At 41.8% G+C, this 18,988-nt stretch overlaps 1 protein-coding gene across 3 annotated transcripts in view; it reads right to left on the reverse strand.

Annotated features, from left to right (window-relative positions):
- ldlrad3 (low density lipoprotein receptor class A domain containing 3) overlaps positions 1 to 18,988 on the reverse strand; it is a 181,724-nt gene that overhangs the window by 146,813 nt on the left and 15,923 nt on the right. For 2 of the 3 annotated variants that reach the window (XM_061969977.1, XM_061969976.1), the window contains exon 1: positions 4,482 to 4,818. The exons of the other annotated variant lie outside the window; for it this stretch is intronic. In XM_061969977.1, the coding sequence (XP_061825961.1) occupies positions 4,482 to 4,524 (43 nt within the window). In that variant the 5' untranslated portion in view covers positions 4,525 to 4,818. Of the gene's footprint in view, positions 1 to 4,481; positions 4,819 to 18,988 lie in introns of those variants that run through there. 3 annotated transcript variants of the gene reach the window in all.

Consider the following 18,988-nt stretch of genomic DNA (forward strand, 5'->3'; position numbering starts at 1 on the left):
AAAGTTGGCACCCTCTAGGTGTCTGTGTAAATGTTGCAAACAACCCTTTTAAGCGCTCTAAAAAAACATAAAAGATCCGTTATTAACATTTTATATGCGCGCTGTAAGTGTATAAAGGTGAAACTCAAAAAATAGAAGATCGTGCAAAAGTCCATTCATGTCAGCAATTCAACTTCAAAAGTGAAACTACCGTAATATGTGATTACCTCATTACATGCAAAGTCAAGCCTTTATTTACTATAATTTTGAAAACCATGGCTTACAGTTTTTGAAAACCCCCAAATTTCTTAAGATTTTCAATTTAACGTTTTCAGAAATATATCAAAAGAAGGTTTGAGATATCTTCGGTTGTATGTTATGAGCCTATTTCATATATTAGTTTAACCTTGTAAATCTACATATCGTTTTGCTCTATTTTTACATTTTTGCCACTTATTGTACAAAGTAATTTGTTGAGATTTTTTTACTAGAGATTTCGCCAATCCTTTTAATCAATCTTTCTTTTTTTAAAAACCACTGGCAACAAATCTAGCATCTATTTCTGGTGTTATTGTAAACCATGCTCATGTTTAGAGATTCTTTACTTCTGTCGACTTATGTCCGCGACGAAAAGCGAGCTGCAGAGAGATTGGCAATAAAAACTGAAAATAGTGTCGGACTTTGTGTGTCTTTTTCTGGACGCTACTATAAATTATATTACTTCATTTTGGTTTCACGTGAAAAAAACAATTTTTTTAGGTGTGGCGGCTAATATGTTACCGCCACGATCAAATACATTAAAGGGAAACAAAACGTTCGCCATTTTAGCTTGGTCATGGCTGTGCCTATGCCTTTGCTCAGTTTTTTAGAAGGGTAATTTAGGGCTGCACAATATATATATATACAGTATTAGCGTTAACACACTTTTTGTGTCTTTTTAGGCATTGAAATAAGAAATAACGTGCATTTTCAGAACTCCACGTGTCTCCCGGGATGCAGATTTTTTTTTTTTTACCGACCCTGCCTTCTCCGTGTCAAAACGGTGTTTTGTTTATATTTGCCTAGTCAAATTTCCGTCCCTGTTTATTGCGTTTTTTATTAGTCGACTTCAAAGTAATTCACTTCCCGGTACAATTTCTTACATTTTGATTTGCCGAAAGTTTTATTATCACAAATACTGCATTTCCGGTATTAGGACTCCAGTGTGTTAATTGTTTTCGTCATGGCGAGCAATAAACCCAAGAAGCAAAGCTTCAGGAGCCACTTTTCAGCAAATGGCTCACTTATGAAGATGGAAAGATGTTTTGCGCATCATGTAAACGAGCTAATAAAAATAACACCTTTACGACCGGGTGCACTGATTTTCAAAGATCCAGCCTCACCAGGCACCAAGAAACATCATACTTGTCAGCTCCCAGACCGTGGTCGAGGAGCGCAGGGGAGACGTTCCCTCCAGGGCTGATATATTCTCTCCATTTTACCCGGCAGTGGGTCCCTACAGTTCCGCTCTTTGGTTGGAATGACGAAGCCGTCGATTTGTTACAACTCTTTATTTATGTTTTCCACAAAGCCAAGCTGACATCCACCATGCTAGTGAGACTCCTGAACATGCTAGTGCTCCCTCTCCTAACTTGCCCACTCACTTACACATGTCACTCACCCCACATACCCCCTTCTTAAAGGGGAACACAGCGTATGGCCATCACGAAGCCAGAGATGAAATGCTAGAGGCATTGAGTGCCACTGTATTAAATGACATTGAAACTAACTTGCGAAATTATAAGTTTGTTGGCATTATTTGCCGGGAAAGTGTAGATGTGGTGGTTTTTAAACAACTGATGATCTACAAACAGGTGAGAATAATCAATTAAATGTGTCATATGCATGTATGCTATGGCACACTATTATCATCATTTCATAACCGAAGCAAATAACTTTTTACACTTTTATACTGAAATAAATACACCTACAACTTATTAAATAAAAATATAGAAAATATACTGGCAGCGGTAAAGTTTAGATCCATGAAGGAAAGAAGAAAGTGAATTAATATTTATAACTGAATAAATGTACATATTCATAAACATTTATTTTTTTTATGAATTAAGTATTGTTTATGTCAACCTTTTTCCAAAACACGATATAGAATGTGAGATATAACAGGATAATGCATACATTTATCATTTGTTTTCAAAACGCTTACAAAAAGTGGGACCACAAAGATTTATTGTGGGACCCCGTTTTGAAAATTTCTAGCGCCAACACTGTATATACATACATACATACATAAAAATATATATATTAGGGTTGTACAGTATACCGGTATCAGTATAGTACCACGATACTAATGAATCATATTCGGTACTATACCGCCTCTGAAACGTACCGGTCCGCCACACCGCCCGCGCCCCCGTCGCCGTCACATCGTGTCATTGCTGGTTTACGAGCAGACGAGCATGTTACGCAGTGCACAATCACGGAGTACTTACAAGCAGACACAGTGTGTAGATAGAAAAGGGAGAACGGACACATTATGGTCTAAAGACTAAAGATAAAGGTGAAGTTATAACACTGAAACACCCACTGGAAGAGGCGCTTTAAGACATGACTAGCTAGCTAGCTAGCGGCTAAAGTCCAGCCCCAGTCGGCAGTGTTTTAGCTACTTCTAAATCACTAATCCTTTCCGTCATCGCGACAAATAAAGTATGTTTCTTACAAGTATCATACCTGCAGGATGAGGAATACTTAAACGTGCTTCTTTACACACCGTAGCTCACCGGCGTCAAAATGTAAACAAACACCATTGTGGATCTACACCTAACATCCACTGTAATGATACCAAGTACAGCAGCGTATCTAGTCGATACTACTATGATTACGTCGATATTTTTTGGCATAATAAGTTCACAACATCTTCTTTCGTTTTTTTGAAATGTATATTATGTTTATAAACTCAGGAAATACGTCCCTGGACACATGAAGACTTTGAATATGACCAATGTATGATTCTGTAACGACTTGGTATTGGATTGATACCCAAATTTGTAAAGTACCAAACAGAAGAATAAGTGATTATTACATTTTAACAGAAGTGTACATAGAACATGTTAAAAGAGAAAGTAACCAGATATTCACAGTGAATGAACAAGCAGATTAATAAGTCATTTTCTACCACTTGTACTTAATAATGTTGACAAAATAATAGAATGGAAAATTACACAATATGTTACTGCATACGTCACCAGACTAAATTAGGAGTTTTTGTTTGTTTACTTACTACTAAAAGACAAGTTGTCTTGTATGTTCACTATTTTATTTAAGGACATACTTACAATAATAAAAATATGTTTAATGTACCGTAAGATTTTTTGGTTAAAATAAAGCCAATAGTGCAATTTTTTGCGGTCCCCTTTATTTAGAAAAGTACCGAAAAGTATCTAAATAATTTTGGAACCGGTACCAAAACATTGGTATCGGGACAACACACATATATATATATATATTACACACATATGTATATATATATATATATATATATATATATATATATATATATATATATATATACGGTATATATATATATATATATGTATATATATATATATATATATATATGTATATATATATATATATATATATATTACACACACACACATATATATATATATATATATATATATATATATATATTACACACACACATATATATATATATATATATATATATATATATATATATATATATTACACACACACATATATATATATATATATTACACACATACATATTCTATTCATATATATATATATATATATATATATATATATATATATATATATATATATATATATATATATATATATATATATATTTAAATATTTAAATATTTTGACACTTCAGGACTAATTCACAAAAAAGTCAAATACTATTGGCTTCAACTCTTCGCATTGTTGCATGTGTTAATTTCAGACATTATACTTATATTTAATAACAAATCACCACCATATTGACAATGACCACATTGTCTGAGTAGTAGAGGCCCTAAATAGCACAGGTGTGTCACCATTATTTACACAGTTGACTGATTTCACCGATTGGAAAGCAGTACAAAAAGCGGTGCCTACAGTCCCGTTATAAACCGTGCTCCGCCTAGGCCGGGCTGGCTCCTTCCATGGCCCGCCGAGGGGAACAGTTCGTCGGCGAGGCGCTGGTCAACAAGCACAGATGATGGATGTACTGCCCAGAGGGTGGCTATTGCAATATAATCATCGCTGGTCGCTTATAAGTAAATTTAACATACTCTCACATCGATGTTCAACACTATTTGCAAACAACAACTCCATAATTTCACACAAAAACACATTATCTCGCGGAAATTAGAAGGTCTTTACCAACAAGTAGCGAGTCGGCGGAGAGATACACCATGTAACCCCCCCTTCCACCCCGTCACCAGGCTGTGACAGACAAGGGAAGTGAACGTGTGCGTTTGAAGAAAACTTACCAACTGTTCTTGAACCGAGTAGAATGTACCAAATCCACATCATATAACTCTCCTTTCCCCCCCAAGCCTGGGCTTCCCCGGCTCCAAAAAAAATGGGGGGTGGAAAAACTTCCCTCGGCAAAAGCTAACTCTTCCGCCTGTTGGAGTTCAGAAGTGGAACTACTTTTCCACCGGTAGAATTGAGGTGGACATGTCGGCGTTTCTCCGTGAAGTTCGACTTGAGTTGAAGTATTGGAGCTCGGGTTTAGAAGATTTAAAAAAAAGATAGCCTGGACGTGGACGGGGCTGCGGGTTCTAGAGAGGCTGGCGCTTCTGTTGTTGTTGATGGTAGGCGGAGGCGGAGACAAAAAGTCGGCTGCAGCAGAGGTCGTCCAGCCCGGATAGCGGATCCTAAAGCGGACGTCAGACTGCTAACAAAGGTTCTCTTCTGCTTTACTAAGTCATGCATTCAAAAATTACATTAAATAAACCCTTTTAAAAGGCATTGTATTCACATAAAACTATTTTTTTCAAAATACATATTTTTTTTAGTTACACATGCATATTTTGACCATGTCTATACTATAGATCACTGGGAGTCAAACTCATTTGATCTCAGGGGCCACATGGAGGAACATCTATTCCGAAGCGGGCCGGACTGATAAAATCATGTCATTATAACTTAAACATAAAGATAACTTCAGATTGTTTTTTTGCTTAAAAATAGACCAATCACATTCTGAAAATGTACAAATCATAATGGGGTTTTTTACACTTACACGTTCAATCAATCAATTAAAGTTTATTTATATAGCCCTAAATCACGAGTGTCTCAAAGGGCTGCACAAGCCACAACGACATCCTCGACATCCGGGCAAGGAAAAACTCAACCCAATGGGCTACAATGAGAAACCTTGGAGGGGACCGCAGATGTGGGGACCCCCCTGGGCGACCGGTGCAATGAACGTCGAGTGGATCTAGTTAATAGTCTGAGAGTCCAGTCCATAGTGGGGCCAGCACGAGACAGATCAGCAGCGCAGAGATGTCCCCAACTGATACACAGATGAGTGGTCCACCCCGGGTCCCGACTTTGAACAGCTAGCGTTTCATCTGTGGTCACCTAATGGTCTTCGTGGTCTCCACGAAGGAGAGGGGAGCAGAGCAGAAAAGAGACGGCAGATCAACTGGTCTAAAAGGGGAGTCTATTTAAAGGCTAGATTATACAAATTAGTTTTAACCTACTCAGTGGCCTAGTGGTTAGAGCAGGGGTAGGCAACCTATGGCTCTAGAGTCAGCTGTGGCTCTTTTGATGACTGCATCTGGCTCTCAGATAAATCTTAGCTGACACTGCTTAACACGATAAGTAATGAATAATTCCGCTGGTAATCACAGTGTTGAAAATAACCACGTATCAACCAGACTACAAAGCCATCAGCAAAACCATGCAGCACCAGAAGTTGCATTAATGGTAAGATAAGAGACTTATTATACTCTAAAAATGTTATTCTTACTTGAAAATGCAAGCATTTAGTTGTATTCATTGTTAACAAATTCTATACGGCTCTCACGGAAATACTTTTTAAAATATTTGGCTTTCATGGCTCTCTCAGCCAAAAAGGTTCCCGACCCCTGGGTTAGAGTGTCCGCCCTACGATCGGTAGGTTGTGAGTTCAAACCCCGAGTCATACCAAAGACTATAAAAATGGGACCCATTACCTCCCTGCTTGGCACTCAGAATCAAGGGTTGGAATTGGGGGTTGAATCACCAAAAATGACTCCCGGGCACGGCCACCGCTGCTGCCCACTGCTCCCCTCACCTCCCAGGGGGTGATCAAGGGTGATGGGTCAAATGCAGAGAATAATTTCGCCACACCTAGTGTGTGTGACAATCATTGGTACTTTAACTTTACTTTTAACTTTAAGTTGGGACTTAAATGCTTCTATTGCATAGCATCTCTAACTGTTACCGGGAGGGCATTCCAGAGTACTGGAGCCCGAATAGAAAACGCTCTATAGCCCGCAGACTAGAGATGCGCGGATAGGCAATTATTTCATCCGCAACCGCATCAGAAAGTCGTCAACCATCCGCAATCCACCCGATCTAACATTTGATCAGAACCGCATCCGCCCGCCATCCGCCCGCACCCGTCCGTTGTTATATATCTAATATAGACGATGCAAGGCATTAGTGAGGTTATAAAGCTTTTGCCTGTTAAAGAAAGGAGACTGATCCAATGCAGGACAGACATTCGCGTGCCACGCTGTCACGACCCAGACGCACACCAGTGCGCAATCATATGGGAGCCGCGCTGAGCGCACCTCCAAGCGCGTCTTGCTGCCGGCGACGGCCGGGTATATGGGCCCGACGCTCCAGCGCCATCCATTTTCAGGGCTAGTTGATTCGGCAGGTGGGTTATTAGACAGTCCTTAGCGGGTTCCAACTTCCATGGCCACCGTCCTAGCTGCTGTCTATATCAACCAGGGTGAGCCCCACCCCTTTCGTGAGCGCACTGCGCGCGGAGTGACCCCTGTTACGCGCCCCCGGCAACAGGGGTGGCGGGCAGGTAAGCTGCGCGGGCGGAGCGCGCGGAGTGACCCCTGTTACAAGCCCCCGGCCACGGGGGTGGCGGGCAGGTAAGCTGCTTACCTGCTGCGCGTGACGCCGGCCGCGGCGAAGGCGGACGAGGCGGGGTGTCGGTGCGGTGGGCGCGGTGGTGACCCTGGACGTGCGTCGGGCCCTTCTCGCGGATCGCCTCAGCTACGGCTCCCGGTGGGGCCCTCTCGGGGGAAGGGGCCTCGGTCCCGGACCCCGGCGAGGCGTCGGGGGCCTTCTCCGCTCCGTAAAGGTGTCCATCTCTTTTTTTTTTTTCCCTCTGTTGTGGCATATGCAGCAGGTGCCTGCTCATTTTTCGTCTGTGGGTAACAACATTTAACTATGTATATATATTTCCGAATTGGTTTAACTGCCACCCGCCTGAATCTATTTAAAATCTAATTTTTTTTTATTTCAACCGCCCGACCCGACCCGACCCGACCCGCGGATAAAATCTAATTTTTTTAAATTTCATGCGGATAATCCGCGGACTCCGCGGTTGTGCCTGCAAACCGCGCATCTCTACCGCAGACATTTTGGGGGCTCTGGGAATCACTAATAAGATTTCTTGCCGGGACATATGGTACAATACAATCAGCCAGATAGGATGGAGCTCGACCGTTTGTTGCAGTTAATTGTATTCTATCTCCATTAGTTATTATTAATACTTTCTGAATAAATGATGTGATAATGTTCATTCGTCAAATAGGTGGAATTGAGTCTGGCAGAGTTTTAAAGTGCTCCCATTGGTGTTAATTTGTAATCCATCAGAAGATGAAATTAATGTAATTTACTCATTTTCCTCAACTGATGTACTGACATCATGTGGGTTATTGTGTGCATATGTAGCATTGTCTACAACAAAATTTGTGAATTTGGACTCATTTCATTTATCACACGTGAAGTAAGAAGGGGATAAATATTATTTCAGAATATTTATGTTCGCCCAGAAAATGTGTCTCCAGTCATAAGTACAACACGAAATGCACAGATTATCCATTTGTATACTATCACTAATAAGCAGCGTAAGTAGGTAGCGTCCAAACACAGAAGCTTTGCCTCTATGCTAATATAGCTCCGCCCCTTCTGAAGTCATGCGTGTGGTAGGGGACAAAAAGAATTGCTCTGGTGACATCCAGTGGACATATTTAGAAACAGCAGTTTAGTTCATTCAAAACATTTCAGTTCATTTTTATACTCTGCAAACTCATCTCGTGGGCCGGAGGAAACCTGTTGGTGGGCCTGATTCGGCCCGCGGGCCGTACCTTTGACACCCCTGCTATAGATATTGTAATATTAGGTAATGTGCACCTGCACAGTGAAATTCTAATACTGTATAAACAAAATGTTTTCGAAGATAATGCTTTATTTTGATTGGCACTTTCATGGTTTAACAATTGGGTTATTTTTGGACTGTTGCAACAACAATGTTGCTAAATATACAGCATTTAAGAAGTGATTGCATACATTACCATTTCATTAACCATTTTATTATATCCAACAGAGCAGGGCTATTCGACGGGCGGTCCGGGGGCCAAATCTGGCCTGATAATCACAGTAGACGGGTTCGCAAGTTCAGTTGAAAACGTGCTAGAGGTTTAACATTTAAACTAACATTAAACACGTTTTTACAGTAGGGGCCTGATCTACTAAAATCCAAATTACATGCGCTAAACAGCGTGTGTAAACTAAAATTGTGTGGACTATTAATGGGTGTGTTGCGTGTTAAAAAAAAGAAATGTTGGCTTAATTCAGACTTCCAATCGAATTACGAATTAAATGAAAGATAATGAAGCAGAAATATTAAAAGTGAATAATAAAGCGTACACAAACCTCTTCACGTTGCATTTGTGCACTCCAAACTGATAAGTCTCCACACAACTGGCAAGATAGTCCAGAACAATAGCACCCTTTATTTGGCCGGGTCACAAACGGACGGATTCAAAACGTTTTCCATCAATCCACAGAGCATTTTCAATGAACTCCGAGACATTCAAAAGTTTTGTTTCCATGATTCTGCGTCTGAAAATTCCTCCTACTCTTCCGCCGGTCTTTCTTTGCTACGGACCTGCATCCGCCCGGAAACATTCTTGGTAGTAGCGTCATGTTCGTTGAGCAATCCAGTATCATTTCTTGATGCTGTCTGCTATTTAACATCAGCATAGCCATTACAGATGTAATATTTGTAATCTTTGCCAATATTACAGCGGATATCATGTACAACAAGTTATAAGAATCCGTAGATGGCCAGTGTGACGTCATAGGTCAACCGGAAAAGCAATTCAGTTATCTGCTGAAGAGAGAGCACAGGATCTGAGAAGTCAAAGATCCAAAACTCTAACAAGAAAGGTAAAAAAATTCAAAATGGAGGAATCAAAGAACTCCAACAAAGATTCAACATTAGCTGTTTCTAAATTTGGCGGTTGCATCCTTTGCAGTGTGCATTTGTGGTGTGTTGACGTCATCGCGGTGCGCAAATGCTATTATGATTCGTTAAGGTTCCAGGTGTCCTTCGAATCCGGTTGACAAATGTGTCCTTTTCTCCCGTTAGCAGAAAGGTTGCATTCGTGTGCACTTCTTGTCCTTTCATATCACGAGATACTTTGTGCGCTCAACTCTGAAAATTATTTTCAAAATTGCAACGTCAAAAAGCAGGTCTGCAATGAATTGGAAGCTGCTGGAACACAGGTGTCAGTGACCACAGTCAAGTGTGTTTTGCATCGCCATGGACTGAGAGGCGACCATGCAAGAAGGAAGCCCTTGCTCCAGAAGTGACACCTTCGTCTAAAGTTTGCTGCTGATTACATGGACAAAGATAAGACCTTCTGGAGGAAAGTTCTGTGGTCAGATGAAACAAAAATTGAGCTGTTTGGCCACAATAGCTAGCAATATGTTTGGAGGAGAAAAGGTGAGTAAATGAACGATTCCCTGCTCAGTGGCCTTGTGGTTAGAGTTAGAGTCGTGAGTTCAAACCCCGGCCGAGTCATACCACCTCCCTGCTTGGCACTCAGCATCAAAAGAAGAATCAGAAGAGTCTTTATTGCCATTGTTTGAGAACGGGTTCACAAACTAGGAATTTTACATGGCGCAATCGTGCAACATAGAACACATAACACAGAATGGAATAACATGAGCTGTAAATGAGCTATCAGATCTTGTTATTGTTCATGTGTCTGATGGCCGAGGGGAAACAAACTGTTCAGGTGGCGGGAGGTGTGGGTCTGGATGGACCGTAGTCTCCTGCCTGAGGGGAGAGGGGAGCATACTTGCCAACCCTCCCGGATTTTCCGGGAGACTCCCGAAATTCAGCGCCTCTCCCGAAAACCTCCCGGGACAAATTTTCTCCTGAAAATCTCCCGAAATTCAGGCGGATTCAGGTCCATAAGGACCTGAGTCCGCTAACCCACAATATAACCAGCATACCTGCCCAATCATGTTATAACTGTAGAATGATGGAGGGCGAGTTCTTGGTTTCTTATGTGAGTTTATTGTTAGGCAGTTTCATTAACGTCCTCCCAGCGCGGCAACAACACACAACAACAGCAGTCACGTTTTTATATACCGTAAAGCAGTTCGTCTGCCGTAAACAGCAATGTTGTGACACTCTTAAACAGGACAATACTGCCATCTAGTGCATTTGATGAAAGCACTTTTGTGCGTGCCACACATCAATGCATCATCAGAGTTCAGCATGGTTAGAAAAATAGTGACAGAGAATAGAACAAGGATGGACAATTCAACCCTTAACTCAACAAAGAGTAGATGAGTGGTATGTGTGTGTATATGTGTAAATAAATGAACACTGAAATTCAAGTATTTATTTTTTATATATATATATATATATATATATATATATATATATATATATATAATAAAATTAATATATATATACGTATATATATATATATATATATTAGAGATGCGCGGATAGGCAATTATTTCATCCGCAACCGCATCAGAAAGTCTTCAACCATCCGCCATCCACCCGATGTAACATTTGATCAGAACCGCACCCCCCCCGTTGTTATATATCTAATATAGACGATGCAAGGCATTAGTGAGGTTATAAAGCTTTTGCCTGTTAAAGAAAGGAGACTGATCCAATGCAGTACAGACATTTGCGTGCCACGCTGTCACGACCCAGACGCACACCAGTGCGCAATCATATGGGAGCCGCGCTGAGCGCACCTCCAAGCGCGTCTCGCTGCCGGCGACGGCCGGGTATGGGCCCGACGCTCCAGCGCCATCCATTTTCAGTGCTAGTTGATTCGGCAGGTGGGTTGTTACACACTCCTTAGCGGGTTTCGACTTCCATGGCCACCGTCCTGCTGTCTATATCAACCAGGGTGAGCCCCACCCCTTTCGTGAGCGCACTGCGCGCGGAGTGACCCCTGTTACGCGCCCCCGGCAACAGGGGTGGCGGGCAGGTAAGCTGCGCGGGCGGAGCGCGCGGAGTGACCCCTGTTACGAGCCCCCGGCCACGGGGGTGGCGGGCAGGTAAGCTGCTTACCTGCTGCGCGTGACGCCGGCCGCGGCGAAGGCGGACAAGGCGGGGTGTCGGTGCGGTGGGCGCGGTGGTGACCCTGGACGTGCGTCGGGCCCTTCTCGCGGATCGCCTCAGCTACGGCTCCCGGTGGGGCCCTCTCGGGGGAAGGGGCCTCGGTCCCGGACCCCGGTGAGGCGTCCCTTCTCCGCTCCGTAAAAGTGTCCATCTCTTTTTCTTTTTTTTCTTCTGTTGTGGCATATGCAGCAGGTGCCTGCTCGTTTTTCGTATGTGGGTAACAACATTTAACTATGTATATATATTTCCGAATTGGTTTAACTGCCACCCGCCTGAATCTATTTAAAATCTAATTTTTTTTTATTTCAACCGCCCGACCCGACCCGACCCGCGGATAAAATCTAATTTTTTTTAATTTCATCCGCCCGATCCGCGGATAATCCGCGGACTCCGCGGTTGTGCCCGCAAACCGCGCATCTCTAATATATATATATATATATACATATAATAAAATAAATATATATATATACGTATATATATATATATATATATATATATATATATATATATATATATATATATATATAGCTAGAATTCACTGAACGTCAAGTATTTGTTATATATATATATATATTATATATATATATATGAAATACTTGATTTAGTGAATTCTAGCTGTAAATATACTCCTCCCCTTTTTGCCACACCCCCAACCACGCCCCCCTCTCACCCCGACCACGCCCACCCTCACCCCCTCCCCCCACCTCCCGAAATCAGAGGTCTCAAGGTTGGCAAGTATGGAGGGGAGAATAGTTTGATTTGATTTGATTTTGATTTTTATTAAGGATCCCCATTAGCTGGTTGCCTCAACAACCCACTAGTTTGTGTCCAGGGTGAGAAGAGTCAGCTATGATCCGACCCACACGCCTCCTGGTCCTGGAGGAGAACAGGTCCTGGAGGGTGGGGGGAGTTTGCAGCCAATAACCATCTCAGCAGCACGTATGATGCGCTGCAGTCGTTGCTTGTCCCGGACTGTGGTGTCCAAAAGTTAGATTTGGGAGTTAAATCACCAAAATTATTCCTGAGCGTGGCCACTGCTGCTGCTCACTGCTCCTCTCACCTCCCAGGGGGTGGAACATGGGGATGGGTCAAATGCAGAGGGTAATTTCACCACACCTAGTGTGTGTGTGTGACTATCGGTGGTACTTTAACTTTAAGCACTAATCCATTACAACCCTACCCCTAAAATGTAAATTTCTGCTTTTGCGGCTTAAAGAGACCTCTTCTTGGCTAACATGCTCGTATTCGCAGTCTGTTGCGAGTCTCGGCTCCACGCCCCGCTCAAACAGTTACCCCGGATTTCCACAAAACCGCCACTGATCAGCACCGCCATCCACAGTCCGGTAATCCCCACCGTCGTTCTGTTGCAGCTCTGATGTGCAGCGAAATAGCACAGACTTTCACAAGATCTCGCAAATCTGCGCATAATCACGTGATAAGGGACGTTGAAGTAAAGCGAACCACAAATAGTTTATTCTGTCCTTCCAGAAGAGCAAAAGTAAATAAACTTGATTCTTTAGTAACAGGTGCTGAATGGCAATACAGACAACAGTTTTGCTTTAATAAACAACTTTATTTTTTGTAGCAAGCAACAATACAACAGTAACATCATCACAACAACCACCCCCTGCTATCCTGTGCCCTGTATCGGCTGGTATTTGACACAGGCCCCTATAACTCCATAAAGCTGATATGCCTGTATATTATTCTTTAATTGTGGACCTCCAGAATCAGCATGTCCTCATCCATTTGTGTGGACGAGGTGAAATTACGTCTGAAAACCTTTGACAAGTTGACTTCATGTCACAACGTCCCCACCCAATAGGACATTTCAAAGTGTAAAATACGATCCACCTTTAAAACAGTGTTTTTTATTTTGAAAGTAAACCAGATATTTTATTTTGAGTTTGTGCATGACTGACGCTGGAATGCAAAACGTCTCCGGGTATTGGATATAATTAGTAAATGGAGAATCCGTCGTCAAACCGTGCTTTGCTAACAGCTGTCCATCAAGTAGTGAAAGCCAGACATGGACTTCCTGAAGTTGTAAGGTATAACTTCAGTTATGTCCTTAGTATCCCTGTGTTCCCCCTGATGTGATGCAGTGATACAATGCAGTTCTACACCACCCATTGGTGTCTAATGTTAATGCTGGTGTGTGGTCCTATGCCAGCTCTCAAGTTTCAATATCCCACAGAGAAACAGGAGGTGCACAGTGAAGACAGGAGGTCTCACGTATTAAAGCTTCCCTCTTTATCACTGAGCCACAGCTGTGAGCAACCGAGCAGACTGGCTTCAAACAAACGGCTCCATTTGATAACGCGCTCACCTGGAGGCATGGACCCAATATCAGACTTTTCCAGCTCATTTTATTCCTTTAGCACTGCTTTATCAAGCCAGACTCATGCAGTCCCAAAATCCCTGGGATGCCACTCGGATCTTTTTCATCGATGTCCAAAAAAAAACCCCTGCTAGATTGAGTCTGCAGTGTGACCTTGCAAGGCAGATGGACTCGTGAGGATACAAGTGATCTGTAGGTTTTTTTAAATATGTGAAACAATCCCTCTGGTGTGGAAGGTTATCTGTGGCGCCTTCTATCATCGTATCGCCGCCATTGTTGCCCAAAGGGCCTTATGAATTTCAGTAGATTATGACGAGTACTGATAGCTGTGAAAGTGTGGTCTGTAACTACTCTTGAAAAGTCTGCACTTGGCAGATATGAATATTTTAATGACTGCTGCAGCTAACGATGGAAGAGACAAGTCTTGTCAGCACAAATCCCCCCCAAAAATAAAGTCGGTATAATTGTCGAGTGAAAAAGTAAGGGGAAGGTTTTAAGAAACTTTGCAACAATTTCAAATGTAGAACAGTTGGATTTAATGGTCCTCATAGATAACCTCTCTTATTAGCAAGGAATACAGTATGTACTGCTCGGCTATTGGTAGCGTAGTGGTTCACAAGGTTCACATGTGGGTTTTTTTTTGTTTACCTTTTGGTTCAGGACCCTTTGGGACTGTGCGACAAGGGGTGGGACTTTCCTGACTTCTGCGGTGCTTTTATGTGAACTTCTGGATCTGCCTCCCGGGAGCCTTTTGGCCATGGAGACCAGCTGCTGGGTCTCTGCCACACCAGAGTCCGTTTGGAGGGACTGGAGGAGATGCGGATGAAGAGACAGGGCTGCGGAGCTGGTGCTGAGCGCCGCGATGGACAGGCTTCACAGTGTCTTGGTTGAATGAACAGGTTGCGGACACCTCGGTCTCCTTAGACGCATCCTCGCTCATCCATGCAGACTGGACACTGGCCGAGAGTTAGTGGGCGGCGCAGGGTGGAGTCGTCTCTCTTGGTTGCTTTGTTGGGTCTGCTCCTGTCTCTGGCCATGCTCCCTCCACCCCTGCAGACGGCAGAGGCCACCGCAGTGTATTTGTTTTTTATTTTTTGTTTTTTTTGTTGTTTTACTTTTTTAGCTGTATGTAGAAATGGCTGGTTGCATCAGCACTGCTCTTTTAATGCCTTTAATTTCCTTTGTGTTCTTTGATGTTTCCCTCTTACACACATGCTTATGTGTGCTATGGCTATGAGGTTGGGTTTTCTTTGGGCTCAGTCTGGGCCCAGGCTTAGACTGAATATATTTTTTCTCCCCCCCTTACCTTTTTTTGTAAGGGGCGCCGGAAGTTGGCAGACCCGTCAGCCATCCTGTTCTGTCTCCCTGTAATGTTGACTTCAATCCAATTCATCTTGCAGTTGAAGGTGTAGGCTCTAGCACCTTCTCTCACTCTAAACATATGACAAGCAGCATTTTAATTATATGACTGACTAAATGCAGCACGATATTTGACTGATAGTGCCATGATAAAATGTCAATTATGTTGTTGGTTTTGATGGTTCACAGCAGTAAGCGTTGGACTCAAAGGCCTGATTGGCAGGGCTACATTAGTAACTGACACGATGTTAAAGCAATTTCCATCCATTAACCTACAATCCTGATTAGCTACTCACCAACAAATTGAATCATTAAGGGGCCATTAAAGTTATTTTTGACTAAATCCCAGGAGACACCCAACGAGAGACCAAATTCAGAAAATTGCCCTGAGGTAGTAAGATGGTCTCATGTGACCATGACTTTGCCTTGGGTGAGTGGTGGCATTGAGAGTAAGAGAAGTCGCCTGAGCTGCTCTGAGAAGTTTAAAGATGTACTACTAAAACCAAAGTGAACATGTGTGGGTGTTGTAGTAGAACCAACACTCGCCAAGCAGCTAGGAAGAAGAATGTGTGAGGATGCCAGAGGCTAAGTAACTGACTATGGAGGATGATAATGAAGAAGAAAGTGTGTTGAAGTGCAGTGCTGTGCAAAAGTTTAATGCCCCAGACTAGCTTTGTTTCCTTTTATTTTTTTTAACAGTAAAACAGTTACATTTTTAATGCAAAAACAGAACCAATCAACACAACCCAGAGAATCATAATCACTAGGGATGAGGTACCTTTCTCATTTGAACCCAAATGGGACTAATTACTGATAGATGGGAAATATTTTGTGTGTTCCTGTGGTAATAAATGGTACTTTGTTAAATAATATCTATTTTTACTTGGCATTTACCACTGAGCTGTCCTGTTGTTAAATCCTGTCTTCTTACATTTACGAGTGTTAATTGGAAGTATGTATTTATTTCAGGTTTTCCTCAGTGTGTTGCTGTAGTCATGAAGTAGTCTTTGATATTAAGTTCAATGTGGCAGTCTTGACTTTATTGAGCCCTACAAAGACTTTATTACAAAACAGCCGTTTGATTGTAACATGTATCTTAGTTGTTTTGATTACATAATTTGAATGTGTTAAAATTGCTAATGTCAATCAGTAGCGTACCCAATGTAAATTAACAGAGCTGGTTCATTTTGAAAATTGGAGCCTTACTTTTGAGCGCTTTCTATTAAGCATGCAACATTCCTAGAGGCAAAATAATATGCCTGTTTGCCCGCCAATTAGGTCGGGGCTTATTAAAGTACTGAATTCAATACCCATCCCTAGGTATCACTAGGGATTGGTACCTTTCGCATTTGAATTGGCACAGAACCAATTCCTGGTACCTAGGGAAATCGATACAGGTACTTAACGCTACCAATTCTTGGTAGTTTTGTGTGTGTTTATAAATGTAATTGTTTAATAATACAATCAAAATGTACCTCTCTCATTTGAATGCAAACAGTACTAATTCCTGAAACATATTTTCATGTGGTAATTTGTCAAACAATAAAATATATATATTTTACATGAGATTTAACTCTAAGCTCTAGACCTTCTTTTCTTAATACATTTCCCAGTGTTATTTGCAAGTACTTTGATTGCATTTGCAATTCCAAGATGTTAGATGGCAGTAGTGTATAGGCTGCGGTGTGTTGCCTAGTCAGAAAGTATTTTTTGCCATGAAGCTGAATGTGTCAGTGTAGGGCTGGGCGATATATCGAATATACTCGATATATCGCGCGTTTGTCTCTGTGCGATATAGAAAATGACTATCATGATATTCGAGTATACGTTCTCTCGCTGACGTCACATGTCATTTGGCAACAGGCACCGCCTTTTAAAGGCACACACGCACACTCTGCTCTCATGAAAACAACTCTTTTTTTTTTTATAAGTAAAACAATACTTACTTTCCCCTAGTAATTGACTACATGTATTAGAGTATTTGTTTGTCATTTAAATTCCTTTTTTTGGGAAAGTAATGAATAACTATTATCAATTACTTTTTTGAAGTATTTTGCCAAACAATACTGGTAACTAATCAACGGACCGATTAATCTCTTCCTAACAAGTAAGCCTCGGTGTCCTCAATATTTAACCATGTTCTAGTTATTGTTAAAACAACAAATCCTATGGTGGCATAAAACAGTACTGTACAGTATATTTGACAATAGTCAGGCATACAGGCTTTAATGTATTGCTAGAAGAAAATCCTCTATAACCTTGCCAACAATTGTAGCCACTGCAGCTGTGAGCGTTGCTCATATCAATTTATCTAATGAGAGGATGAAATGAGGCGGGGGATGGCAGTAATGCAAGTCATGAGGGCTGCAGGGTGTCATGTCCTTGTCACGTCAGACTGCATAGAGGTAGCCGTGAAATGCCAATGTCCCTGGAGGACCAGCAATGGCAGCTTCACTCCTTTAGTGCGGGACTCGTGACATTGATGTAACATTTAATAACCGGCATTCTGTGGTAAAGGACATCTTGGGTTCGGTTCCAGCCAGCGTGCAAGTCAAAAGAGCAGTTGAGGGGGAGAAAAACAGGAAGGCGACAAGACAGTCTCTCACTTCCGATTCATCAAATAGCGACACGTGGTCAGATGTTTCTCCTGCCTCAAATGCCAGTTCAGGACATTAAAGGATGCTGTGACACATGCAGTTCCTACAGACACTCATTGAACTTTTCATTAGGTACAGCAGCACAGTTCCTATTGTCCAACTTGTCCAACTGCATTGCAGCATTTTATTGAACTACATGATGACAGCAAAATATTAAAAACCTTAGTGTATGAGGCAATGCAGCTTTAGACCACTGCAACCTGAGCATTATTTCTATGCAAAGACAGAATATACTGTATGTTAATAAATATCCTGTATTTGATCTTGCTAGGTGATTCCATATATTAGGGTCTATTCCAGATGACCCAACCACACGGCTCATAGATAACCATTGACCGTATTGTCCGGATTATAAGGCGCACCTCAAATCCTTTTTTTCCCCTCAAAACTCGACAGTGCACCTTATAACCCGGTGCGCCTAATATAAAGAACAAGTTTGGTTGAGCTTACCCACCTCAAAGCTATTTTATTTAGTACATGATGTAATGATAAGTGTGACCAGTAGATGGCAGTCAAACATAAGAGATAAATGTATATTTCCACTATTATGGCAATATGTCTCATGTAAACAACACCAACATTTTAAATGTTCCATTGAAAATATAGAAGATTAAAAAGCTATCAAAATGTTTTAGTACGACTTTGGTAAGCTATGAAGCAGCACCGCTTGAAAGATTGTCGGCGCATTAAACATACAGGTACCGTATTTTCCGCACTATAAGCGCACCGGATTATAAGGCGCACCTTCAATGAATGGCCTATTCTAAAACTTTGTTCATATATAAGGCGCACCACATTATAAGGCGCATAAAATAGACGCTACAGTAGAGGCTGGGGTTAGACCTGTTGTGACTCAATATTGGTCCATATATAAGGCGCACCGGATTATAAGGCGCACTGTCCGCTTTTGAGAAAATTGAAGGTTTTTAGGTGCGCCTTATAGTGCGGAAAATACGGTATTATTATGGTGTGTGTATAAGGTAAGACATTGTCTGCCGTTTTGTTTCGCAATATTAT

The sequence above is a fragment of the Nerophis lumbriciformis genome, linkage group LG10, assembly GCF_033978685.3.
Source record: "Nerophis lumbriciformis linkage group LG10, RoL_Nlum_v2.1, whole genome shotgun sequence".
NCBI lineage: Eukaryota > Metazoa > Chordata > Actinopteri > Syngnathiformes > Syngnathidae > Nerophis > Nerophis lumbriciformis.